This window comes from Oncorhynchus keta, chromosome 1 (assembly GCF_023373465.1).
Source record: "Oncorhynchus keta strain PuntledgeMale-10-30-2019 chromosome 1, Oket_V2, whole genome shotgun sequence".
Lineage (NCBI taxonomy): Eukaryota > Metazoa > Chordata > Actinopteri > Salmoniformes > Salmonidae > Oncorhynchus > Oncorhynchus keta.
Genome location: NC_068421.1, coordinates 45,827,605 through 45,855,509, shown reverse-complemented (window position 1 = coordinate 45,855,509; position 27,905 = coordinate 45,827,605). Strand labels below are relative to the sequence as shown.

At 42.1% G+C, this 27,905-nt stretch overlaps 1 protein-coding gene and 1 non-coding gene across 6 annotated transcripts in view; one reads left to right on the top strand and one right to left on the bottom strand.

Annotated features, from left to right (window-relative positions):
* Nucleotides 1-27,905, top strand: part of LOC118386350 (rho guanine nucleotide exchange factor 12-like) — a 66,123-nt gene that overhangs the window by 8,410 nt on the left and 29,808 nt on the right. For 3 of the 5 annotated variants that reach the window (XM_035774066.2, XM_035774048.2, XM_035774040.2), the window contains exons 3-4: nucleotides 22,199-22,219; nucleotides 23,151-23,245. In XM_035774066.2, coding sequence (XP_035629959.1) covers nucleotides 22,199-22,219; nucleotides 23,151-23,245 — 116 coding nt within the window. The remainder of the gene's footprint in view (nucleotides 1-22,198; nucleotides 22,220-23,150; nucleotides 23,246-27,905) is intronic. The other 2 variants (XM_035774074.2, XM_035774056.2) reach the window with 1 other exon arrangement.
* trnaa-ugc (transfer RNA alanine (anticodon UGC)) lies at nucleotides 22,300-22,373 on the bottom strand. Its single transcript has one exon. It is a non-coding gene; the product is annotated as a tRNA-Ala (tRNA).

The window sequence follows — 27,905 nt, the reverse complement described above, 5'->3', positions numbered from 1 at the left end:
ATTTTGCAAATGTATACAACAACAAAAAACAGATCACATTTCACGTTAAGTATTCAGACCCTTTACTCAGAACTTTGTTGAAGCACCTTTGGCAGTGATTACAGCCTTGAGTCTTCTTGGGATTGACGCTAGAAGTTTAGCACACCTATATTTGGGAATCCCATTAATTTACATTTACATTTAAGTCATTTAGCAGACGCTCTTATCCAGAGCGACTTACAAATTGGTGCATTCACCTTATGACATCCAGTGGAACAGCCACTTTACAATAGTGCAGAAATGGGGAGAAGGATTACTTTATCCTGCACAGCTAAAGAGGTTTTCAGGTCTCTCCGGAGAGATGTGTCCTGGCGTCGTGAGGGAGTGTGTTCCACCATTCTTCTCTGCAGATGGGGAGCGTCGCTGCACAGCTATTTTCAGGTCTCTCCAGAGATGTTCGGTTGTGTTCAAGTCCGGGCTCTTGCTGGGCCACTCAAGGACATTTTTAGAGACTTGTCCCGAAGCCACGCCTGCATTGTCTTGGCTGTGTGCTTAGGGTTGTTGTCCTGTTGGCAGGTGAGCCTTCGCCTCAGTCTGAAGCCCTGAGTGCTCTGGAGCAGGTTTTCATCAAGAATCTCTCTGTACTTTGCTCTGTTCATCGATCCTGACTAGTCTGCCGCTGAAAAACATCCCCATCGCATGATACTGCCACCACCATGCTTCACCGTAGAGATGGTGCCAGGTTTCCTCCAGACGTGACGCTTTGCATTCAGGCCAAAGAGTTCGATCTTAATTTCATCAGACTAGAGGATCTTTTTTCTCATGGTCTGATAGTCCTTTAGGTGCCTTTTGGCAAACTCCAAGTGGGCTGTCATGTGCGTTTTACTGAGGAGTGGCTTTTGTCTGGCCACTACAATAAAGGCCTGATTTGGTGGAGTGCTGCAGAGATGCTTGTCCTTCTGGAACATTCTCCCATCTCCACAGAGGAACTAGACCTCTGTCAGAATGACCATCGGGTTCTTGGTCACCTCCCTGATCAAAGCCCTTCTCCCCTGATTGCTCAGTTTGGCCGGGCGGCCAGCTCTTGGAAGATTCTTGGTGTTTCCAAACTTCTTCCATTTAAGAATAATGGAGGCCACTGTGTTCTTGGGGACCTTCAATGCTGAAGAAATGTTTTGGTACCCTTCCCCAGATCTTTGCCAAACCCAGTTTTGTCTCTGAGCTCTACGAACAATTCCTTCAACCTAATGGCTTGGTTTTTGGTCTGATATGCACTGTCAACTGTGGGACCTTATATAGACAGGTGTGTGCCTTTCCAAATCATGTCCAATCAATTGAATTTACCACAGGTGGATTCCAAGTTGTATAAACATCTCAAGGATGATCAATGGATACTGGATGCACCTGAGCTCAATTTCTGGTCTCATAGCAAAGGGTCTGATTACTTATGTAAATAAGGTATTTCTATTTTTACTTGAAAAAATGTCTAAAAACCTGTTTACCTTGTCATTATGGGGTATTGTGTAGATTGATGAGGAATAGTTTTTATTTAATCAATTTTAGAATTTGGCTGTAACATAACAAAATGTAGTCTGAATACCTTCTGAATGCACTGTATGCAGTGCATTAGCAAGCTAGCCTAGATATTGTGGCTGGATATCCTTATTATCCCTGGAATAGGCGCTGAGTCAGATGGAATTACTGGACAGACTCTGGTGTGTGCCGTCTCACCATCATGGGCCTTTCATTCTCCTGATGGATTGTTATGTCGATGGCCAGTGACACAACATGGCCGTCCCAGAGGTCCCACCTGTTCACTCTAAACTCCTACATCGTTCTTTTACTCTTGTTTCCTAATCCTCTTCCTCTGTCATGGTTCTCAGGGTGCCTAAAAACCTCATAATGAATCTGTTTCTTGAGTTGAATTAAAAATCATAATTCAGCCTGTTTTATTAAGTCATAATAATCCAGTCTGCTCTCTCACTGCCCTTCCCTAACGTTGGGTTGAGCACCTGATTTCCTGTGGGTTTAATTGCCTTGGAGGGTCATTGTAGATCAACTTAGTCTCTCACTGGGGTGTAAATGGAGGGCTTTCCTCACACCTTGCTGTCACTTTGGCAGGCACACACCAGCTCTCATACCACTGCAAACTCAGTCCCTATCACCCTCCCCAGCAGCTCTAGAGGGATGAAATACACAAAAGATTACTGTAATGTTGAGGAATGAAATAAATGCAATCTATGTTCAAGCACTGAGCAAATTTCAGGTCTGCTGAGCGCAAACTTGAATGATGTCAAAATTCTGTGCAATTTCTGGTGTGCGTTTACTGTGAACACTAAGGCTGTGACTGCTTTAAGTTAGTTTTAAGTGGGCAAGTAGACTACTGTGTCTATTTGATCATAATTTAGGCCTACCAGAGTGGCCTACCATAATAAAAACAATGGAGAAAATGCATCCCGTAACATTTTAACATGGAAATAGCTGTTCTATTATTCAGCCTACAGTAGCAGCCAATGTGTGGCGTTTAGTGTAGACCTACAGTGCCTTCGGAAAGTATTCAGATCCCTGGACTTTTTCCACATTGTGTTAGGTTACAGCCTTATTCTAAAGTTTATTAAATATATATTTTTTCCTCATCTACAAACATTACCCCATAATGACAAAGCAAAAAAAGAAAACACTGAAATATCAATTTTACATAAGTATTCAGACCCTCCACTCGGTACTTTGTTGAAACACATTTGGCAGCTATTACAGCCGTGAGTCTTCTTGGGTAATTCGCTACAATCTTGTCACACCTGAATTTGGGGAGTTTCGCCAATTATTCTCTGCAGATCCTCTCAAGCTTTGTCAGGTTGGATGGGGAGTGTTGCTGCACAACTATTTTCAGGTCTCTCCAGAGCCACTCCTGCGTTGTCTTGGCTGTGTGCTTAGTGTCGTTGTCCTGTTGGAAGGTGAACGGTTGCAACAGTCTGAGGTCCTGAGCGCTCTGGAGCAGGTTTTCATCAAGGATCTCTCTGTACTTTGCTCCGTTCATCTTTCCCTTGATCCTGACTTGTCTTCCAGTTCCTGCAGCTGAATAACATCCCCACGACATGATGCTGCCATCACCATGCTTCAACGTAGGGATGGTGCCAGGTTTCCTCCAGATGTGGCGCTTGGCATTCAGGCCAAATAGTTCAATCTTGGTTACATCAGACTAGAGAGTCTTTAGGTGCCTTTTGGCAAACTCCAAGTGTCTCTGAGCTCTACGGACAATTCCTTCGACCTCATTACTTGGTTTTTGCTGTGTCATGCGCTGTCAACTGTGTGAACTTATATAGACAGGTGTGTGTGCCTTTCCAAAACATGTCCAATCAATTGGATATACCACAGGTGGACTCCAGTCATCAAGTTGTATAAACATCTCAAGGATGATCAATGGAAACAGGATGCACCTGAGCTCATTTTCGAGTCTCATAGCGAAGGGTCTGAATACTTATGTAAATAAGGTGTTTATGTTTAAAACAGTTGCAACAATTTCTAAAAACCTGTTTGCTTTGTCATTATGGGGTATATTGTGTAGATTGCTGAGGATAATTATATATTTTTTAATCAATTTTAGAATAAGGCTGCATCGTAACAAAATGTGGATACCCTCAAGTGGTCTGAATACTTTCCGAAAGCACTTTCCATGTGACTTTAAAAAATAAAAAATACATGCAGTGCTTGACATTAACCTGTTTATCCACTTGTCTTTCAGACAAGGAGATGATTGAAAATGTTTGATGCAAGAAACTTTACAAAATAAAATGCATTATTATTCCCATACCGTTTATTACAGGAAATCTGCCAATTTACGCTACGCTCTGCCTATTGGTGACTTAGTTTATTTAAGATGTCTCAAAATACTACACTGCCCTTTTTAAGACACAAGATGGCTTGTTGGAAGCAACCACTCCCCCATTGTTGACTAGAAATTAGCTATAACTGGGACAATAACTCACCAACTAGCAAATTATATGAACAAATGTGCACGTTGCACCAGCTCTCACTTTGATCTCTAAGCGAGCATCTACTCGCAAGCGCTATACTGTAGCCATAGTCTAGTTCAAAGTGAATGGCAATGTCTTTTTGCATAAAGGAAAATAGCAGCTTTGATTGGTTTTGTTGCACGTTTGTCTAGGGTATGGGCCTGATTCATGTCTGTCAATGCAATAGAATCCTACTCCAATGCTCTCTGCCTATAAGAAAATCTCTTGCGTACTTTGTTTTGGTTACGGTATGTTACATTGAAATTGGCCAATATTGTGTGGATTGGATCACAATTCCCACAGCCGAGTGAAATGTTGATTGTATTTAACTAAAGAGGACAACTCTAGAAAGTTGAGTGAAGTTCAATCTAGTGCTTCTGTGTAGTCTGATAGATAATATTAAGTGCATTTGGCTGGTTGTGTTAGTGCCAGCCTTTTCTTTGACAGTCCCTAAAGACGTACCTGGTAACTCAAAAGCCACCTAATGGAATTATATTTTCTCAGACGACGGTGAGTCATTCTCTTCAAGTCAGAACCCAATATTTTAATCACAGCCCATCCCTTCAGTTAGATCACTTTCTTACCTAGAGTTAGGCTAGTGGAGCTCATAGGCTACAGGAAAAATAAATGCTGCTGCTACCTAGTGCCTACTGCACTGGAAAAACAACCGCTTTATCCATCAAGTTAGTGGAACAAATGAAAGTAAGGAGTGGAGAAAATAGTATGCCATCTGCTCCCAGTGTTTTTCTGTAATCACGTAGCCTAGTATTTTCTCAGCAGTAAGATGTTGGGCCAGCAGAGCGAGAGAGACTGGGAGATTAAGATATATCCAGGCAATACCCCAGGGCTGGTGGTGGAAAGGGGGTGGGGTAGGAGCCCAGGGGTGGGGGTCCACCACCAACACACATCTCACTTTGATGCTGATGGTAGTGGACACGTTGCAATCTCTTTATTTGCAAAGAAGTGCCGCAGGGCCCAACATTACTTTCACTTCACAAAAGACAGGATCGCAACAATGGAGAGAAGGATATGGAGGAAAGGCAGCATTGCCAATGTGTCAAGTCTTCACATGTCTGTGCTGTGGTTTCAGAGACCAAGAAGAAGTAGCCCCACTCAAAGCATTGTACTCCCACAGGGCTAGGCATATAATTGTTGTTTTGGCTACTTAGGACTGTCAGCTCTCTGTTTTAACCTGACTGGTTTAGGAACTTTCATTTTTAAATGAAAGCTTCATCGACAGAACATTGCATGTCTTACTTCAGTGGAAGACTCGTTTCCTGACTTGGATGCTCAAACTACAGCAAATCAAAACTAACTAATGCCAGGGAAGTCTTGCCAGTTGAAGCTCAGACACACCTGTAGTCTTGTCAAATGTTTGCCTGGTGACAGTATTTACCACGTCTGAATGGTGTCTGCAGTCACTCTTTTGTGTTCTCACAGATGGCTACAACTAGATGACTACACAGCAAGATGACAAAGAAACAATATAATTCCTACGCATAGTCCCATACGGCCAGTGCCAGTCCATAGCCAAATGTTTAGCTAGCTAGCTACAGTAAGCATATTCGCTAGCTAGCACAACATAGCTGGCTAAAGACTAGTTAACTAGCTGGCTAAAGACACCAAACTCGGCAGGTAACCCAGGCAGCTGTTTTGTAGAAACTAGCTAATCCATTGTGATTTAAGTCAATACTAGCTACTAGGGATGTGCAATATATCGGTAAACATATCAGTATCGGCCGATGTCTGGTTTAAAGCCGATGTTAAAGCCAAGATAATGGAATTCATTGGCGCTTTACAATCAACCGTTCTGTCGTGGGTGATGTTGGCTTTCGCCGACTGGTCGAGCACCAGTACACACTACCAAGTGCACTATTTTTCAAATGTTGCCCCACCAGAGTTGCACAGTAATAGCGTCACTGCTATTAGCTTCAAGACATGCATACTATGGAATGCCGTTTTGGGTTTTTGCATGTCAAAAAAATATACAGTAGCACTGTCAAAGCTGTACAAAAAAGTCTGCAAACACTGGCCACGAACGATGTGTTTACAATACCGCGTTGGTAATAAACGCAACTTCTGGGGTAGATATCTTTAGCTTGGTACCTTGCTAGCACCAATACAACCAGCCTGAAAACAATAACCAGTAGACACTGCAGTCATTTTCATTATTCTTAACAATAATTTAGGAATCAAGTATTAGCTAGGTTGCCACTTGTTGTTCGCCTATTGAAATTGAACTTCAGTTCATGTAAATAAATAGCTAGCCAGCGACTTACCCTGTCGCCCAAGGCTAGCAACAATAAGAATTCGGCACAATAGTGGAATTTGTGTTTACCTTCAAAATAAAGTATGTAATTGACTGCGGTGCAAATTAATACAGATAGTAGACCTATGCCATACTTTTTATTTTGAAGGCTAACCGCAAAGTCCACTATTGTGGTTAATCCTCATTGTGGCAAGCTTCACGTAGATGGGTCCGATCACAATTAATGAAATAACCCTAATTTATAAGACAGTTCTTATTTTAGATGGTGACAGCTAGCTAACTATATAGTTAGGTAACTATAGCTACCTAACTATATAGTTAGGTAACTATAGCTACTGAAACCGATGTCGTGTTATTTGACGTGTATATTTTTTGACACGCAACGACCCAAACGGCGTTCCATAGAACCTGTTTGAGAATTAATCGACTGAACAGAACAGAACAGCACAGCAAGTAAGTGAAAGAAATAGGTTTTTGATTATGTTTTACTGGTATTGGGGACATGCGTAAATGCCAACAAAATAACTTTTTGGTGTGTAACCTTTTTATTTAACTAGGCAAGTCGGTTAAGAACAATTTTTTTTATTTACAATGACAGTATTTAGTGTTGTGTGTATTGCATCTGTGCACTTAGCTAGCTACCATCCCATAGCCTGCATTGCATATTAAGTGTGACTGGCTCACCCAGAGAAAATGCTATCCTTTTACCTAGTTTTTTTTTTGTTGGCTCCATCACTTGGGGGTTCGTGCTCTCTAATTTGCTCAATGTCCAGTTGTTGGCCACTGACGAGCATTGCTATTTATTCTACATGTATAATCGGTAGGTTTGTAGCTACCGGGTCAGCACACTTTTTTTTTTCTAGCAAGGGAAGAAACTGCCTCCCACTAAGTCTTTATTGATTCTCGTTATTTGTCACGGTTTACAACTGCACATATGTCACACAAGATCATTTTAAGGGGCAATCTGCAGTTGCTACATTCATTTTGGGATTTATAAATGAGTGATATGTACACATTGATTCTTGAAGAATATCATATGAATGCCTCATGAACGTAGTTTAACTGTCATACTCCATCAGAACTCAAAATATAAGCTTGTTTTACTCTAATATAAACAAAGTAAATGTAAACAAACACTATATAGCCTCAAAACATTGTTAAAACTAATTTTGATATCATGGTATCTCTGTCTATGAATTTGAGTGGGTATATTTCTCATTACAAGCCCCATCCCTAAGCTTTTTACCAAAACGGGCGGGGAGAACACTTTCTTATTGTTTCAACTGCTGATATTCCCTTTAACACACAACCAGCCTAGTTTTTCCTCTGTCTAGGCTTCCTCTAGGTCTTATTACACTTCTACTGCAATGGTGTATGGGAAGGTGTTTGTGAGGGTGCTGCTTCTCTGCAGAGGCCGATTTTAGACATTTATTTATTTTGTCCGGCTCCCTTTCCCTGCATCTCAGTGAGGTTGCTAAAATTGAATGCAGTTTCCGGGGTACTGTGGAGCAGAGCGGAGACTCAGGGTCTGCACTGTGATTTAATGACCGACCGGAGCCCCAAATTCATGTAGTATCAAAGATTAACTCACAAAAGTAGACCATTAGAAAACATAAAACGTTTCCATGCACTCTGGCGGCACAGATGCTGTCGTGAGCCCCTAACTGCAATGAACCTGCGTCAGACAAATGTGCATCAATTGAGAAAGTGCATTAGGCTAGATGTGCATAATACACTTGGAGCAGAGGTGAAATATCAATTTTTCACTGTATATGGCCGTTAATGTTATTAACATATAATGTGCCATAAAAGTCCAATATTTCCTCACGCAAATACTAGCGTTTCTGCATCTCACAGGCCATCTACATTTCCTGGTTGTAAGTAAACCACAATATCAAGAGTTCATAGCAATTTCAGGGTTCCTTCAAGGGTGGGAACACAGTTGGACGAGGAAGTAGGGCTCTCGTCTTTATAAAGCCAGAAAAAAAGTGTCCACCTAGATATCCTGCAATGTCCCAGTAGTTCTGTTGTTGAGTGCAATGGCTTTATTGAACAAGTACAACCATATCTACCCGCAGCTAGCGTGATTGTGCAATCTGCGAAACAACACACTTTTAAAAATTTGTATTTATTTAACCTTTATTTAACTAGGCTAGTCAGTTAAGAACAAATTCTTATTTACAATGACCGCCTACACCGGCCAAACCCCAACCCGGATGACGCTGGGCCAATTGTGTGCCGCTCTATGGGACTCCCAATCACGGCCAGTTGTGATACAGCCTGGAAACTAACCAGGGTCTGTAGTGACGCCTCTTGCACTGAGATGCAGTGCCTTAGACCGCTGCGCCACTTTGGAGCCCCAAAGGCCACAATAATAGCTACAAAACATGACTCCATTTTTAGATCAGACTGCAGGCTCAATCAACCAATTATGTCATTGCTTGAACTCTCCCGGCATGGAAATACTGAAATACCTCTATAGTGCATAATTATGTCTGAAACAACTCTCATTAATCAGAATTATGTAGGGAGACTGGAAAGTCACCCTGTATAGTGTCTAGCAGGGAATTTTTCTTAAACACTTAATGGAGAAATGTCTGTCCCCAAGCCCTGTCAGAAATCTTGATTGGGTTTATTGGGGCAGAAAGTGTTTCTTCCCCCTCAGGCTGTGGGAGCTCCCTTTGATGTCATGAAAGCGGAGGGGCTGTGCCTTAGCTTTAACCCACCTTTGACCTGTGGCCTAGTAGTCGATCCACCGGCTTTCTTTTCCCCCTCTTTTTTTTTAAATGTATTTTTTACCTCGATTGGTAATAAATCGAGGTAAAATATGGGATCTTACAGGCAGAAGACAATGGTCACGTCGTCAAAAGACACTTGACTGGCATTTTTCGTTTGTATCATGACTCCTCTTGACCTATTCACTGAAGCACTTTATCTTGTAGCCCTGCAGGACAGGTTGTAGCCTATTATATAGCACTATATTTCTTGGAAAGTTGCACTTTGACTCCTCTCTGACATCACAAGTCAGCCAATTGCTTCAGCCTAAATGCCCGTAGGTCTCATTGGCTTATTTTATGGGTGTCCAACTCATTCTATGAAGGGTGGAGTGTTTGCAGGTTTTTTTTTTTCATTTTTTTTTTTTCAATGAAGACTTAGACAACCAGGTGAAGGGAGTTGTTTACTAATTAGTGACCGTAATCAATCAACTACATAGGAGAAGCAAAAACTCACACTTGGCCCTCAGTGGAATGAGTTTGACATGTGGCTTATTGGCTCTGATCAATCAGACATTCTATTATCAACCTGAATTTTTCAAACATAAGCCGTGTGTGTTTGCGGGAGGACTTCTCCTCACTCAGTGGGAAGAGAGGTGATGTCATAGTTGTGACCACAGTGAGGGACTGTGATTGTAGTGTGTAGTCTGCAACGAGATACAAACATCATGTGTTCTCTCTCTCTCCCTCATTGCAGAGCCAAACATGAGTCACTTCTCTCCCTGCCCTCGGGCCAGCAGCCCTGAGATCATCCATTCACAGCTCTCAGATCAGCAAGCCTGTCAGAACAGAAGGAAGGGCCCTCTTTCACTACAACACCTGTCTGTGCACTACTACACTCTGTTTTCACTGCTGCTGGAACCTTCCTTACAATTACAGCAGTTACCTCAAGTTTTAGCCTACACTTTGGCCTGGATTGAAAAGTAGGCCTAGGTCTGTATTAGAGGTCGACCGATTAATCGTAATGGCCGATTAATTAGGTCCGATTTCAAGTTCTTATTACAATCGGAAATCAGTATTTTTGGGGCACCGATTTGTATTTTATTTATTATTTATTTTATATACCTTTTTATTTAACTAGGCAAGTCAGTTAAGAACACATTCTTATTTTCAATGACTGCCTAGGAACGGTGGGTTAACTGCCTCGTTCAGGGGCAGAAAGACAGATCTTCACCTTGTCAGCTTGGGGGACCCAATCCTGCAGTTAACTAGTCCAACGCAATAACGACCTGCCTCTCTCTGGTTGCACTCCACAAGGAGACTGCCTGTTACGTGAATGCAGTAAGCCAAGGTAAGTTGCTAGCTAGCATTATACTTATCTTAAAAAACAATCAATCATAATCACTAGTTACTACACATGGTTGATGATAGTACTAGATATTATCTAGCGTGTCCTGCGTTGCATATAATCTGACTGAGCATACAAGTATCTGACTGAGCGGTGGTAGGCAGAAGCAGGCGCGTAAACATTCATTCAAACAGCACTTTTGTGTGTTTTGCCAGCAGCTCTTCGTTGTGCGTCAAGCATTGCGTTGTTTATGACTTCAAGCCTATCAACTCCCGAAATGAGGCTAGTGTAACTGAAGTGAAATGGCGTTTCAAACGTCACTCGCCTTCTAGTAGTTGTTCCCCCCTTGCTCTGCATGGGTAACACTGCTTCGAGGGTTGCTGTTGTCATTGTGTTGCTGGTTCGAGCCCAGGGAGGAGCGAGAAGAGGGACGGAAGCTATACTGTTACACTGGCAATACTAAAGTGCCTATAAGAACATCCAATAGTCAAAGGTTAATGAAATACAAATGGTATAGAGGGAAATAGTCCTATAATTCCTACAACCTAAAACTTCTTACCTGGGAATATTGAAGACTCATGTTAAAAGGAACCACCAGCTTTCATCTGTTCTCATGTTCTGAACAAGGAACTGAAACGTTAGCTTTCTTACATAGCACATATTGCACTTTTGCTTTCCAACACTTTGTTTTTGCATTATTTAAACCAAATTGAACATGTTTCTTTATTTACTTTATTGATGTATTATATTAAGTTAAAGTAAGTGTTCATTCAGTATTGTTGTAATTGTCATTATTACAAATACATTTTGAAAATCGCCCGATTAATCGGTATCGGCTTTTTTGGTCTTCCAATAATCTGTATCGGTGTTGAAAAATCATAATCAGTCAACCTGTGTTCTGTATTGCTGCTCAGCCCTAGTTGTTTGTCAGGCACCCATTGGTAACGGTTCACCAAACCCACAGTTCAATACAAATTGCGGTTTTGGGGTCTCTTCGGTTACGGTACAGCGGGAAAATTAAATGCCAACCATTTCTGTAGTTCATTTGGCAAAAGACAACATTAAAATGCACCAAGATAGGGCTGGGCGATATGGCCAAAATATCATATCACTTTTTTTTTTGTTTTTGTTTTCCATCGGGCGGGATTTGACTGTTTTTATAAAAAATAAAGTTCTACACTTGCTTTGAGTAGTGTGTGTCCCTAGGGTGGCAACACATTCTAAATGATTTCAATGGGTCTTTCTCCATTCTGATTTGTTTTATACTGTTCAATTCAACTGAAACCTAAACTCATTTTCATACATTTGTGCATTTACCTGCACTCATTTGAGTTCATTTCCACACTGCTACGTAGGGCTGCATGATATGGGTGAACATTCTAGGCCTTATTTTTAACCAAATGTTGCAATTGCGATTTTTAGAGCAAAACATGCCAAATGGAATCATGCAAATAGAATGATTGTTCTAATTCTATAGTTAGAATATAATAGGGACACTTTTAAGGCGGCAGCGTAGCCTAGTGGTTAGAGCGTTGGACTAGTAACCGGAAGGTTGCGAGTTCAAACCCCCGAGCTGACAAGGTACAAATCTGTCGTTCTGCCCCTGAACAGGCAGTTAACCCACTGTTCCCAGGCCGTCATTGAAAATAAGAATATGTTCTTAACTGGTTAAATAAAGGTAAAAAAAAAAAAATATGACAATGATTGAAAATGCCTGGCAGGAGTTATTGTGACAGGTGTCGGTCGATAAGTGCTCCTAAGGTACACTATAATATTTAGCTACATTGAATGTTTTCTCTTAGCTACTTCATGTAACTTTCTCATTTTTCGTATTCCTCTTTGATTTAGAAATGACTATTGCACAAACAACATGCAGATTTAGAGCTACACCATCACTGGTATTATCAGGCTGTATAGCTAATTACCGTTGCTCTGACTCCGTGCATTAATTAGCTGGCTAGCGATTTAGCATTAGCGGCTAACAAGATTTAGGCCCAGCATACTAAGAAAAAACAAATTTGCTGTTTGCAAATGTAAGAAACACCAACTAGTAGTGTAATTATAGAATGCTTGTGGATTTATATTAAGAAGCAAAGTGAAAACAGCATCGTTTTCATCAACATTGTTGCATGTTCTGTAGATGCAGACTGAATTCAAGTGTCTAGTGGTTGAGGAACAATAAATGCGCTCCTTGAGTGACGGGGCGGGTCTAGGTTTATATGGAAAGCTGCATGGAGAGCGTAGACTAGAGAGATGACTCAAGTAGCGAAGTAAACTATAAAGATTGGACGTTACACATTGCATAACACATTTGACAAACCAAACATTCAAATACTGATATAAAAGGTAAAGTGAAAACCCAAACCGGTCTGCATCAATACAGGTATATCATAAAATATGGTATACCGCCAAGTCCAGCTTCTGTGACAGCATTTATGATGTTCCTGCCATTGTCTATTGTGAGAGGAATTGTTATATTGGGCCTTTCAAGTAGAGGTCTTCACAGACGTGTTCTGAAATGGACTGGGGGCTTTTCTACCTGGACCCGAAATGCATAAATGTGTGTTTAAAAAAAAAAAAAAAAATTAATATAGAGACATGTTCCTAATGGACTACTAGGCAAGTGATCTGAGTGAGGGAAGCAGCATCTTATGCAAAGCTGTGGGGAGGGGGTGCTGGGATTTTATTGCTGGGGGTATGCAGAAACGTTTTTTTGCCAGCGCTGAAGACGTCTATTGGCTTTGCATATTGCGCTTTTAATTCCATAATTTTAATACCCTTTTCCATTGATTAGATACTGTCCTAACTTGCTTTGCCACACAGAGGCTCTATGTCTGTAGTGCTGCTTTGATGATTGGCCCACAACTACAACAAGCTACATGGTGCCAGGACAACAATCTCTCCCTCAACAAGATCAAGACAAAGGAGATGATTGAGGACTACAGGAAAAAGAGGACAGAGCACGCCCCCATTCGCATCGACGGGGCTGTATTGGAGCAGGTTGAGAGCTTCAAGTTCCTTGGTGTCCACTTCAACAACAAACTAACATGGTCCAAGCACACCAAGACAGTCGTGAAGAGGGCATGACAAAGCCTGTTCCCCTTCAGGAGACTGAAAAGATTTGGCATTGGTCCTTAGATCCTCAAAACGCTCAAAGCAGATGCACCATCGAGAGCATCCTGACGGGTTGCATCACTGCCTGGTATGGCAACTGCACAGCCTCTAACTGCAAGGCACTGCAGAGGGTAGTGCGAACGTATATCACTGGGGCCAAGCTTCCTGCCATCCAGGATCTCTATACCAGGGGTGTCTAAAAATTGTCAAAGAATCCAGCCACCCGAGTCATAGACTGTTCTCTCTGCTACTGCACAGCAAGTGGTACCGGAGCTGCAAGTCTAGGTCCAAAAGGCTTCAAAACAGCTGCTACTCCCAAGCCATAAGACTCCTGAACATCTAATCAAATTGCTACCCAGACTATTTGCATTGTCCCCCCCCCCCCCTTTTACACTGCTCTCTGCTGTTATCTTCTATGCATAGTCACTTTTATTACATATTGTGCATACAGTGGGGCAAAAAAGTGTTAAGTCAGCCACCAATTGTGCAAGTTCTCCCACTTTAAAAGATGATAGAGGCCTGTCATTTTCATTATAGGTACATTTCAGCTATTTAACCCTTTTGCCCAAAGCTATTGTTATAAGCAGCCAACTAGCTTCATCTGGCTAGTGAGGCTCGACTGGACTTTGTTGTGAAGCTAGCCACAATAAGGATTCAGCATAATAGTGGATTTTGCGGTTTGCCTTCAAAATAACAGTATGTCGTTGACAGTGATGCAAATTAATAAAAATAATACTTTTTTTATTTTGAAGGGTAACTGCAAAGTCTGCTATTGTGGCTGGATGATGACACCTAGCAACTTAAACCGATTGTTGTTTCACTGTGTTTTTGGGGAAGAACATTGTTTGCATCCGTGAGCTAGCTAGCTTTTTATTATGACCAGCACTGTAAGTGCGTGAGACAACTTTACCAGCATCATAGCATACGTATCGATTTAATTGTTGTGACCTGAAATACAAGTGAGCGTAACCAATGTGTCGGGACTTTTATTTAACCATATAGGCTCGTTGAGAACAAGTTCTCATTTACGACTGCGACCTGGCCAAGATAAAGCAAAGCAGTGTGACACAAACAACTGAGTTACACATGGAATAAACAAACATACAATCAATAATTTAATAGGGAAAAAATCTATATACAGTGTGTGAAAATGAGGTAGGATAAGGGAGGGTAAAGGCAATAAATAGGCCATAGTGGTGAAATAATTACAATATAGCAATTAAACACGAGTGATAATGTGCAGAAGATGAATGTGCAAGTAGAGATACTGTGGAGCAAAGGAGCAAAATAAATAACAGTATGGGGATGAAGTAGTTGGATGGGCTATTTACAGATGTACAGGTGCAATGATCTGTGAGCTGCTCTGACAGCTGGTGCTTATAGCTAGTGAGGGAGATAAGTCTCAAGCTTCAATGATTTTTGCAGTTGGTTCCAGTCATTGGTAGCAGAGAACTGGAAGGAAAGGTGGCCGAAGGAGGAATTGGCTTTGGTGGTGCCCAGTGCAATATATCTGCTGCAGCGTGTGCTGCAGGTGGGTACTGCTATGGTGACCAGTGAGCTGAGATAAGGTGGGGCTTTACCTAGCAAAGACTTAGATGACCTGAAGCCAGTGGGTTTGGTGACTAATATGAAGCCAGGGCCAGCCGACGAGAGCATACAGGTCACAGCGGTGGGTAGTATATGGGGCTTTAGTGATAAACTGGATGGCACTGTGATAGACTGCATCCAATTTGCTGAGTAGAGTGTTGGAGGCTATTTTGTAAATGACATCGCCGAAGTCAAGGATCGGTAGGATAGTCAGTTATATGAGGATATGTTTGGCAGCATGAGTGAAGGATACTTTGTTGAGAAATAGGACGCCAATTCTAGATTTAATTTTGGATTGGAGATGCTTAATGTGAGTCTGGAAGGACAGTTTAGTCTAGCCAGACTAGAGGTCAACCGATTATGATTTTTCAACACCGATACTGATTATTGGAGGGCCAAAAAAGCCGATACCGATTTTAATCGGCCAATTTTTATTTGTAATAATGACAATTACAACAATACTGAATGAACACTTATTTTAACTTAATATAATACATCAATAAAATCAATTTAGCCTCAAGTTAATAATAAAACATGTTCAATTTGGTTTAAATTATGCAAAAACAAAGTGTTGGAAAAGAAAGTAAAAGTGCAATATGTGCTATGTAAGAAAGCTAACGTTTCAGTTCCTTGCTCAGAACATGAGAACATATGAAAGCTGGTGGTTCCTTTTTAACATGAGTCTTCAATATTCCCAGGTAAGAAGTTTTAGGTTATAGTTATTATAGGAATTATAGAACTATTTCCCTCTCTACCATTTGTATTTCATTAACCTTTGACTATTGGATGTTCTTATAGGCACTTTAGTATTGCCAGTGTAACAGTATAGCTTCCGTCCCTCTTCTCGCAGAGCAAGGGGAACAACTACTAGAAGGCTCAGAGCGAGTGACGTTTGAAACTCTATTTGCGCGTGCTAACTAGCTAGCCATTTCACGTCGGTTACACAAGCTTGGCATACCTGTATTTGGGGAATTTCTGTCAGGTTGGATGGGGAGCATCGCTGCACGGCTATTTCCATATTGGGTTCAAGTCCGGGCTCTGGCTGGGCCACTCAAGGACATTCAGAGACCCTTGTCCCTTAGCCATCCTGCATTGTCTTGGCTGTGAGCTTAGTGTCATTGTCCTGTTGGAAGGTGAACCTTCTCCCAAGTCTGAGGTTCTGAAGTATCTGGAGCAGATTTTCAATAAAGAATCTCTTTATACTTTGCCTCGTTCATCTTTTCCTCAAGCCTGACTAGTCTCCCAGTCACTGCTGCTGAAAAACATCCCCACAGCATGATGCTGCCACCCATTTTTATTTTATTTTCACTGTCTTCTCTAGGGATGATGCCAGGTTTCCTCCAGACGTGACGGTTGGTTTTCAGGCCAAAGAGTTCAGTCTTGGTTTCATCAGACCAGAGAATCTTGTTTCTCAGGTTCTGAGAGTTCTTTTAGGGGCCTTTTGGCAAACTCCAAGCGGGCTGTCGTGCCTTTTTTTTTTTTTTTTTTTTTTTTACTGAGTAGTGGTGTCCGTCTGGCCACTACCATAAAGGCCTGATTGGTGCAGTGCTGCATAGATGGTTGTCCTTCTGGAAAGTTTTCGGGTCTCCATAGAGGAACTCTTGAACTCTGTCAGTGACCATCGGGTTCTTGGTCACCTCCCTGACCAAGGCCCTTCTCCCCCGATTGTTCAGTTTGGCCGGGCAGCCAGCTCTCGGAAGAGTCTTGGTGGTGCCAAACTTTTTGTTTTATTTTATAAATGTTTTAATAAATCAAATTTTATTGGTCACATACACGTGATTTAGCAGATGTTATTGCAGGTGTAGCGAATGCTTGTGGAGGCAGTGTTAAGGCTGTAACTTAACAAAATGTGGAAAAAGCGAAAGGTTCTGAATACCTAAACATTGCCAAATGTATATTAGATCAACTAAGTCTTTAGTTGTAAATCAACTAAATAAAAAAATTGACACTCAATGACCTCCATTCAAAAATACCTCACTTAGTGTATACCTTTTGGGCAGATTTAAAACCTCTCGTTTTGCCTCTTCCTCTCTAATAGTTACTAGTAGCTCCATCATGGGAAAAGCGAAAACCTGGAGTTTTCCTCTGAACCAGGGTAACAGCATGGCAAGTTCCTCTCACAGTTCACTGTTTTCTATCCCTCTGACCCCTCCTCTCTTGCCGAATGTCCCTCACAGACGAGCTCTGTTCGGCGTCCTCTTCAGTTTGGGGGTGTCCCTGATCCAGGCCCTCTTGGCCCATTCCACCACAGTTTTCCAAGAATACACAAAACCTCAATTGAGTATTCAAGCCTGGCCCGCCTTTACTGCCTTTACTGCCCCTCCCATTTCCCCACCCCGTTCTCTGCTGCTCCCTCTAATTTCTCCCTCTTTGCCCTTTCTTCCAATGCGAGTCTCAGTACGGGCACCTATAGATGGGTGTTTTGTGAAGTCTCTGCCTCCCGGCCTCACACTGGCCCATGAGTTCACAAGACATTTGTCTTTGGAGTACTTTCCAGGGCTCTTTTTTTACACCCATGTGCGGCCAAGTTGAAAAAATGTAGGAGTACACAAAAATACATTTTAGGAGCACAATTTAAAAATATTTTACGCAACAAGACATTTTCTTGGTTGTAATGACTGTCATTAATCTGCGCTCAGTATTTTCTCCATGGCATTCAGAGGCTGTGGTACACTGAAGTAATCTATCATCTGGGTGATTTTACAATTTTTTTTAAAAATTTTATTTATTTATTTTCTAGGTGCACTGGTGCCCCTAAATATAAAGTTCCAGGTCACACAGCTAAATCTTTTGGCGCATATGCAAATAAAATGGTCGCACTGTAGAGCCTTGCTTTCTTGAAATACAGCCCAATATCTTTATATAACATTCAGGAAGTCTTTTAGCAAAGACTTGTGGTCAGTCATGATTAATTTTGGTTTTCAAAGTTAGCAGATATTGGTACCATCTAGGCGACCAGATTTCCACAATGAATCATTTCATTTTGAGTGCGAATGCTCTTAGTTTTCTTTCCATTTCTCCTATGATTCACTGAGGGAGAGAACAACACATCGTCAAGCTATGATTATAAGTCCCTGGGTTTAACCTCATTGAGGTTGTTTGTGCTTACTTTTCCATTTCTCCGCTGGCGTTTTGAGGGAGTTGCAGGCAGCCGTCTCTGGAACTTATTACAGTCTGAGAACATTTCATAAATGGGCCATTCAGCTCGTCATTGCCTCGCTGAATGGGATTCAGTGTCGCTAGAAAAGAGATTTAACATGGCTAGTTGGTGAGACAGATGTCCCATACGGTCGACATTCACCACAATACTAAATTTGGTCTCACTTCAGTACTGATGGAGAGGGACTGGAACTTTGGCACTTCAGCTTTGTCGTTCACCATCAGTCGTCAGCTTGATGCGCACATCAATTTGAATTCGATCACTTTTTGACGGCACCCCATTTTGATTTCAGCGAGACCTTCCATACATATTTTCCCATTGTAGAAATGCCCAGAATGTGACCTTTTTGGACTTGAATGACAAAACATTCAAGAGATAAAACTGCTTAAAGTTCACCTAGTTTGCATATCCCACCATACCATGAGACACCCATGTGTTCATCACTGGAAGAGATTTCTATTATTTACAAGCTTACAAGCAGGATTGTCAAACTATTTAATAATTGATTGAAAATGCATGTTTTTCTTAATAAAAATTGGCATTTAACCTTCAATGTCAATTATCTAAAAATTGATTTACCATTATGTATTTGTACCCCATCACCCCTTTTATGAGACGGTACCAATGATTTAGCTTACTTAATCGGCCTAGACTTGTTTAGTCAAGAGGTAGCCTCATTATTATATTAGTTATATTCAGCTTACCCAAGTCATTCCTAAGTAGTTTTTTTTAGGCGTCATTGTTTAGTGTAAACAGTGTATTCTTTACCAGACCCGTAGTCATCAGAGTAAGTTGTACCCTCAGACTGGGGGAACACCCTAAATCTTAACTAGATCCCTATAAAATATGTGATAGGGAAGAACACGGACAGAATCACGGAATCCAAACATTAAAATGGAATTCAACAGCATGATGGGAGATGAGATGCTGCTGGATGTGGTATTGGAGGGCCAGTAGGAGGCATGGTCTCAAAATGAAAAAAAGATCACCCATCTTTTGGATTGGATGTTAAACGGGTGTCCTGACTCTCTTTGGTTCCATGGCATTTACCGTAAGAGTATGGGTGTTAACACTGGTGTCCAGGCTAAATTCCCAATCTGGCCCTCATAGCGTCATGGCCACCTAACCATCCCCAGCTTCCAATTGGCTCATTCACCCCCCTCTCCCCCTTAACTATTCTCCAGGTTGTTGCTGTAAATGAGAATGTGTTCTCAGTCAACTTACCTGATTTAAAATAAGCGATAAATAAAACATTTTTAAATCAATAAAATTTGAACTTTGGGAATCAACTAAATGTATTGAAAAGTAATTAATTTGACCATCCTGTCTAGTCTCCCAGTCCCTGCTGCTGAAAAGCATCCCCACAGCATGATACTGCCACCACTATGCTTCACTGTAGGGATGGTGCCAGTTTTCCTCCGTCACGCTTGGTATTCAAGCCATAGAGTTGAATCTTGGTTTCATCAGACCAGAGAATCTTGTTTCTCATGGTTTGAGAGTCCTTTGGGTGCCTTTTGGCAAACTCCAAGCGGGCTGTCATGTGCCTTTTACTGAGGAGTGGTGTCCCTCTGGCCAGTCTACCATAAAGACCTGATTGGTGGAGTGCTGCAGAGATGGTTGTCCTTCTGGAAGGTTCTCCCATCTCCACAGAGGAACGCTGGAGCACTGTCAGAGTGACCATCAGTGACCTCCAATTCCTCAGTTTGGCCGGGCGGCCAGCTCTAGAGTCTCGGTGGTTCCAAACTTCTTCCATTTAAGAATGATGGAGGCCACTGTGTTCTTTGGGACATTCAATGCTGCAGAAATGTTTTGGTACCCTTCCCCAGATCTGTGCCCCAACACTATCCTGTCTATGAGCGCTACGGACAATTCCTTCAACCTCATGTCTTGGTTTTTGCTCTGACATGCACTGTCAACTGTGGGACCTTATATAGACCGGTGTGTTCCTTTCCAAATCATGTTGAATCAAATGCAATTTCCACATGTGGACTCCAATTAGGTTGTATAAACATTTCAAGGATGATCAATGGAAACAGGATGCACCTGAGTTCAATTTCGAGTCCCATAGCAAAGGGTCTGAATACTTATTTTAAGGTATTTCTGTCAATTATGTGTAATAAATTTGCACACATTTCGAAACCTGTTTTTGCTTTGTCATTGTGGTATTGTGTCTAACGTAACTAAATGTGGAAAAGGGGAAGGGGTTCGAATACTTTCCTAATGTACTGTATCACAGATAAACATCTAAGTAGGGGATATGACTAGCTAGTGAAGTAATAGCTATTCATTAAATTTTCCTTCACAGCACCCCTCTCTCTTTTGACTGGCTAGCAAAGGGACACAATCTATTCACTGGCCAGTTTTGTTTTTAGCTCGAATACTAATGACAAATGCATTTTATTTTGTACAGTTATCAAAGAAGACATGAACATCAAAAGTTGGTCATAACCTGTCCGATTTGAGTAGGGGAGGGGTGCCTTCCTGTGGCAGTGTCAAATGAACCATTTACTTTCATATATCATTAATGCAGAAATGGTAACCTATCAAAAGAGGGGTTTTATGAAGAAATGTATGATTGTAGCGCAGAGATATTGACGTGACAACCATCGGAAATGGGTTAAATGTTAACTATAAAGTAGCCTATGCTTAGACTTGGCAGAATGATGATATGATTATTTGCATCAATCCAGTGGGTATTTGTTTTGCAAACTCTATGAAAACATTGCTAAATAAATATTTTCCCAGACCTCAAAAGTGATCTACTGATAGGATTGTTAAGCATTGTTGTGGACTTAAATGATCAAAATTGGTGCTATTGAGTGCGTAAACCTGAAAAATCAGGTGGAAACCTGGGATTTTTTTTGGGGGGGGGGTGAAATATATATGGAATCAGGCAAAAAAATATATACATTTTTAAAAATGTATTGAACCTGGTTATTAACTTGGCAATTCAGTTAAGATCAAATTCTTATTTATAATGCCTACACCGGCCAAACCCGTGCGATCCTGGGCCAATTGTGCGCCGCCCAATGGGACTCCCAATCACGGCCGGGCGTTTATCACTCAGGAAACGGGAGCTCTGCCAGCAGTGCTCAATGTTTCTGAGAATCTGTCCCTATTTTCAGCCTCTGGGCTGGTGAGGTTAGCTTTTCCCCAAGTCTGGGTCAGTACCCTTGTTTACGGAAAATAAGAGGGGAAAACGTCATACTATGGATGCCTCCGTTCTCTGGCCTGTTATTTCTTTTCATCCTTCATGGGTTAGCCTATTCATTCATTTGGGTTATAAAAGTTTTTGGCATTTAAAATTGTTAGCATTGGTACATAGTTACCGACGCTAATCCACACATTGGCCAGCAAAGATCAATGACATTTCCTCCATCAGTTGGTTTCCCATGAGAAGTCTCAAGCTCCTGGAATGTGCTTCCTTACTGATGTAATGGAGCTGAAATGAACAGCATATAATCTGCTTTTTTTTCTCCCCTTCTATACTCTAAGGTCATTCATTGTGGTGAATGGGTTCAGCCCTTCCAATCAATGTTTTTCTAGATATATTTCAGTGTATCGATTCCCTACTTTCCACCCTACCACTGAACATTAATCCTGGCAAGGCACTACAGCCAGCCAGCCAGCCAGCCAGTCTGCATCCCAGTCAACAGACCGAGCAGAGCATGACTCAGATTTTATGATCACGACAGTGGTCTGTATTTGAACTGTAAAGGACACAATTGGTCAAGATCCAAGAAGGGGGAGAAGGACATTTGACCTGGCAAAGCTTTTAATCTTTGAGCTTCTACTGTCTGTACTGAAGAAAGCTGGTGTAGTGTCATCAGGATTATGATGTTTACGAGCATCAGTCTCGGGAGTCTTGCTTCAGTAGACGTCTTGTTTTTCCTGCTCCCAAGTCCCCTTGCAAAGTACTTGTTTGAGTTGTTGTCTGCTGATGTCGTCGTCACTCGGTGATGTTGCTCGAATCGGATGATGATGATTATGACACTCCCCTCTTTTACCCTGCAGGTTTCCCAGTAAAGCAAACAGGTAAGAAACCTAATTTCATACATTTACATTTTAGTAATTTAAAAGACCCACTTATCCAGAGTGACTTACAGTAAGTAGCGAGTCCCCTGTGGGAATTGAACCCACAACCCTGGCGTTGCAAGCACCATGCTCTACCAACTAAGCAAAACGGGACTCAGGCAGCTGCTTTTGTACCTGTGAATCTGATGTTTCTACCCAACACAGAAGTTGGGTAGAAATGTTGTAAGCCAAACCACCAACAGAACACACAGGCCAGATTAAGGAAATTAAGCAGCCTTTCAGGAGAAGCCTGCCTGCTCTACACACACACACACACACACACACACACACACACACACACACACACAGTGGTCCTCCTCACTTAAAACTCAGATAGGGGAGGGGGACAAAGGGGTGCCTCTTCTAGCACGACCCATCTCTGCCTAGTCCGGAGAGAAAACGTGCCTTTCACAGCCACATGTATGCAGAGCAGGGCCCGGAGTCTGGCTTTATGACATTCCTCTAACGAGAGCCCATTCACTTGCTCTTACAGACCTACTCAGCTGCACAGCCACTCCAGTCCAGATCATCTGTCAAATACAGTTATTCATAGGATGTCCTCTTCAGCTCGTCAGTGATGGGGGTGGCTATTGAGTGAACAATTTGAGTTTCTTTGTTGTGGGTTTGTGGATATTCCCATCAGCATGGCAGTTATTAGTGGCACTCCACAACATTGAAATGGTATATATATATATATATATATGGTATGTTATGTTTCCTATAGAAAAGGACAGTTGTCAGTGTTTTAGGCCTAGTAGCTGCTCACTAATTAAATATAGTTCTTCGATAGATGAGTGGTGGTGCTCCTCCAATGCTCATCAGCTTAACTTTTGTTTACATTTTTCAGATGTTTCCTTGTTTTTACAAAGCTCTCTCTTCTTTTTTTTTTCAGAAGCAGTAGCATTCTCAGTAAAGACCACCCCCCTGACAAGAAACCCAAAAGTGATAAACCGTCAGTCTCCGCTTCACATGAGTTTGACCCTACAGGTAAACGCACAGATGAATGGTTCAATCAGCATGATGGGATGGTGTGAATCGGTGGTGTATGTTCACTGTGGAAAATATTGCCACCGTTTCTTTCTCTGATCTGCACCTGCATTTCTGAATCTTTAAGGGTATCATGTCTTGCGAGAAGTTTCGCTCTATCTGATTTCATAGCAGATCTTTGTTGCACAATCAACTTCTTCTGTTCAGTGTTATTGTGCACAAATGAATGAATTATTAATTCTACTTGCTCAAAGCTGGTTGGTGACCTTAATGCCCAGTGAAAAAATACCAGCCAACTTTTTGTTGTTGTTCACTATTGAAATATGGGCATATAAGAGAAAAAGCACAAATTATGTTCGGGTATGATGACTATTCACCAGCTCTCTTGATACTCATCAAACAATCAGGGCGATTTAAAGACAGAATCCTCGTGCCCTCCAGCTTATCTCAGAATGACGCATTGAACACGGACGTGTTCGCCAAGAGGTTACACAAGACTGGTCTCCGAATGATTGTCTGTTTCACTTCAGTTGACTTTCTTATGTTTAGGCCCAAACTCTAGTCTCATTCCCTCAGCCTAAAGCACAGTTACAAGCTATGTCTTCCAATCTTTAGTAGAGTAATATTATCAAAAGATGAGAGATTGGATGAGGTTTTATTCAGATCTGACTTTGATAGACTTTTCTTTACCCCTGTTGCATGTCCACGTTTCTTACTCTCTATATTTCACCTTTTGGCCTTTTCTGTGTTTCATGATTCCTATTTCCTAACGATCATATCCGATCAAGACATGATCTTTCACTGGCAGGCAAACACATCGTAGGTTAGAAGGTGAATGATAATGGCAAAGAAGTAATAATCAACATTTTAAATTGAATGGATTTTGTAGACAGTTTTTCATTATTTTGACCTCTCCACATTATAATTGGAAGAGGAAGTGGAAACTAACGCAGCCTATTGCCTAGAAAGCTAGAGCAGAGAGCAGCGTAGCTGGTTAAACAAAGGTTAGCCATGTCAATAAACTTACCAGCAGCTAACTGCAGAGGACAAACATAGGTGCAAGGTAAGCGTTTCATAATGATTTATTTTGTATTGACCTTAGGCTAATCGATGAAGTCCGAGCTGAATTCCACAAAGCCTGGTCACTATCAGAAGAGTTTAGTCAGCTAGCCAGCAGCACTTGCTTCACTAGTAGCATATAACAGGGTGTCAAATTGAGACCAATTCTCTTTTTCAAACGAACCCTGCACAATACAAACACACATCAATACAAAACACAATAAAATACTAAATCATCAAACACGAGCATTCCCCACTAATGTTTTAAATTCCCTTCAGGACAGCATGCGTTCAAGCTTGAGCCTCCTTTGCAACACATTCCACATCTGTGGAGCATAAAAAGCAAAAGCAGCTCTCTCTAAATCAGAAGCCACCCTTGGAACCTCGAGCGAAGTCTAATATTGTGCTCTTGTGTTGTATTCTATTGTTTTGACTTTGACGTGTGTCGTCAGATACATCGGAAGTTTGTGTCCGAGCGCTTTGTAAATAAACAAAAGGGAACGCTGCTCTCTTACATACAGAGAGGCCCAATCCACTTTTTGATACAATAAGCAGTCTTGAGTTCTACAATTATCACTAGTAATTAATCTAAGTGCACAATGGAAAACAGCATCTAGAGGTTTAATTGTGGAAGCTGCTGCATGCCTGTACAGTGCATTCAGAAAGTATTCGGACCCCTTGACTTTTTCCACATTTTGTAACGTTACAGCCTTATTCTAGAATTGGTTCAGTTGTTTTTTTCCCCCCTCGTCAAGCTACAAACAATACCCCATAATGACAGGATTTTAGAAATAAAACTGATAGTTACACAACTATTCAGACCCTTTACTCACTACTTTGTTGAAGCAGCAATTACATCCTTGAGTCTTGGGTATGATGCTACAAGCTTGGCACACCTGTATTTGGAGTTTCTCCCATTCTTCTCTGCACATCCTCTCAAGCTCTGTCAGGTTGGATGGGGAGCGACGCTGCACAGCTATTTTCAGGTCTCTCCAGAGATGTTCGATCTGATTAAAGTCCGGGCTCTGGCTGGGCCACTCAAGGACATTCGAAGACTTGAAGCCATTCCTGTGTTGTCTTGGCTGTGTGCTTGGCTGTGTGGTGAACCTTCACCCCAGTCTGAGAACCTGCTCCAGAGCGTTCATCAAGGATCTCTCTTTACTTTGCTTTGTTCATCTTTTCCTCGAGCCTGACTCGTCTCCCAGTCCCTGCCGTTGAAAAACATCCCCACAGCAGAATGCTGCCACCACTATGCTTTACCGTAGGGATAATGCCAGGTTTGATGATGCTCTTTGGCAATCTCCAAGCGGGCTGTCATGTCCGTTTTTACTGAGGAGTGGCTTCTGCCTGGTCACTCTACAATAAAGGCATGATTGGTGGAGTGCTGCAGAGATGGTTGTCCTTCTGGAAGGTTCTCCCATCTCCACAGAGAACTATACCTCTGTCAGAATGACCATCGGGTTCTTGGTCACCTCCCTGACCAAGGCCCTTCTCCCTCGATTGCTCAGTTTTGCCAGGCGGCCAGCTCTTGGAAGAGTCTTGGTGGTTCCTAACCTTCTATTTTTAAGAATGGAGGCCACTGTGTTCTTGGGGACCTTCAATGCAGCAGAGATCTTTTGTTACCCTTCCCAAGATCTGTGTCTCGACTATCCTGTCTCGGAGCTCTACGGACAATTCCTTTGACCCCATGGCTTGGTTTTTGCTCTAACATGCACTGTGAGACTTTATATAGACAGGCGTGTTTCTTTCCCAATCTTGTCCAATCATTTGAATTTACCACATGTGGCCTCCAATCAAGTTGTAGAAACATCTCAAAGATTATCAGTGGAAACAGTATGAACCTGAGCTTAATTTTGAGTCTCATAGAAAAGGGTCTGAATACTTATGTAAATAAGGTATTTCTGTTTAAATACATTTGCAAAAATGTCTAAACCTGTTTTTGCTTTGTCATTATTTGGTATTGTGTATAGATCGATGAGGTCTTTTTAAAATTTTATTTAATCCATTTCAGAATAAGGATGTAACAATGTGGAAAGTCAAGGGGCCTGAATATTTCCTGAAGTCGCTGTATACTAAAACTGACAAACATGGCCTGGACAACTTCATTTCTATTATTTACTGATGGTACAACAGAGTACAATACTGTATAATGTATATACACTGCTCAAGAAAATAAAGGGAACACTAAACAACACAATGTAACTCCAAGTCAATCACACTTCTGTGAAATCAAACTGTCCACTTAGGAAGCAACACTGATTGACAATAAATTTCACATGCTGTTGTGCAAATGGCAGAGAACAGGTGGAAATTATAGGCAATTAGCAAGACACACCAAATAAAGGAGTGGTTCTGCAGGTGGGGACCACAGACCACTTCTCAGTTCCTATGCTTCCTGGCTGATGTTTTGGTCACGTTTGAATGCTGGCAGTGCTTTCACTCTAGTGGTAGCACGAGACTGAGTCTACAACCCACACAAGTGGCTCAGGTAGTGCAGCTCATCCAGGATGGGACATCAATGCGAGCTGTGGCAAGAAGGTTTGCTGTGTCTGTCAGCGTAGTGTCCAGAGCATGGAGTCGCTACCAGGAGACAGGCCAGTACATCAGGAGACGTGGAGGAGGCCGTAGGAGGGCAACAACCCAGCAGCAGGACCGTTACCTCCGCCTTTGTGCAAGGAGGAGCACTGCCAGAGCCCTGCAAAATGACCTCCAGCGTGCATGTGTCTGCTCAAACAGTCAGAAACAGACTCCAAGAGGGTGATATGAGGGCCCAACGTCCACAGGTGGGGGTTGTACTTACAGCCCAACACTGTGCAGGACGTTTGGCATTTGCCAGAGAACACCAAGATTGGCAAATTCACACTGAGCACATATGACAGACGTGACAGTCTGGAGACGCCGTGGAGAACGTTCTGCGGCCTGCAACATCCTCCAGCATGACCGGTTTGGCGGTGGGTCAGTCATGGTGTGGGGTGGCATTTCTTTGGGGGGGCTGCACAGCCCTCCATATGCTCGCAAGAGGTAGCCTGACTGCCATTAGGTACCGAGATGAGATCCTCAGACCCCTTGTGAGACCATATGCTGGTGCGGTTGGCCCTGGGTTCCTCCTAATGCAAGACAATGCTAGACCTCATGTGGCTGGAGTGTGTCAGCAGTTCCTGCAAGAGGAAGGCATTGATGCTATGGACTGGCCCACCCGTTCCCCAGACCTGAATCCAATTGAGCACATCTTGGACATCATGTCTCGCTCCATCCACCAACGCCACGTTGCACCACAGACTGTCAAGGAGTTGGCGGATGCTTTAGTCCAGGTCTGGGAGGAGATCCCTCAGGAGATCATCCGCCACCTCATCAGGAGCATGCCCAGGCATTGTAGGGAGGTCATACAGGCACGTGAAGGCCACACACACTACTGAGCCTCATTTTGACTTGTTTTAAGGACATTACATCAAAGTTGGATCAGCCTGTAGTGTGGTTTTACACTTTAATTTTGAGTATGACTCCAAATCCAGAGCTCCATGGGTTGATACATTTGATTTCCATTGATAATTTTTGTGTGATTTTGTTGTCAGCACATTCAACTATGTAAAGAAAAAAGTAT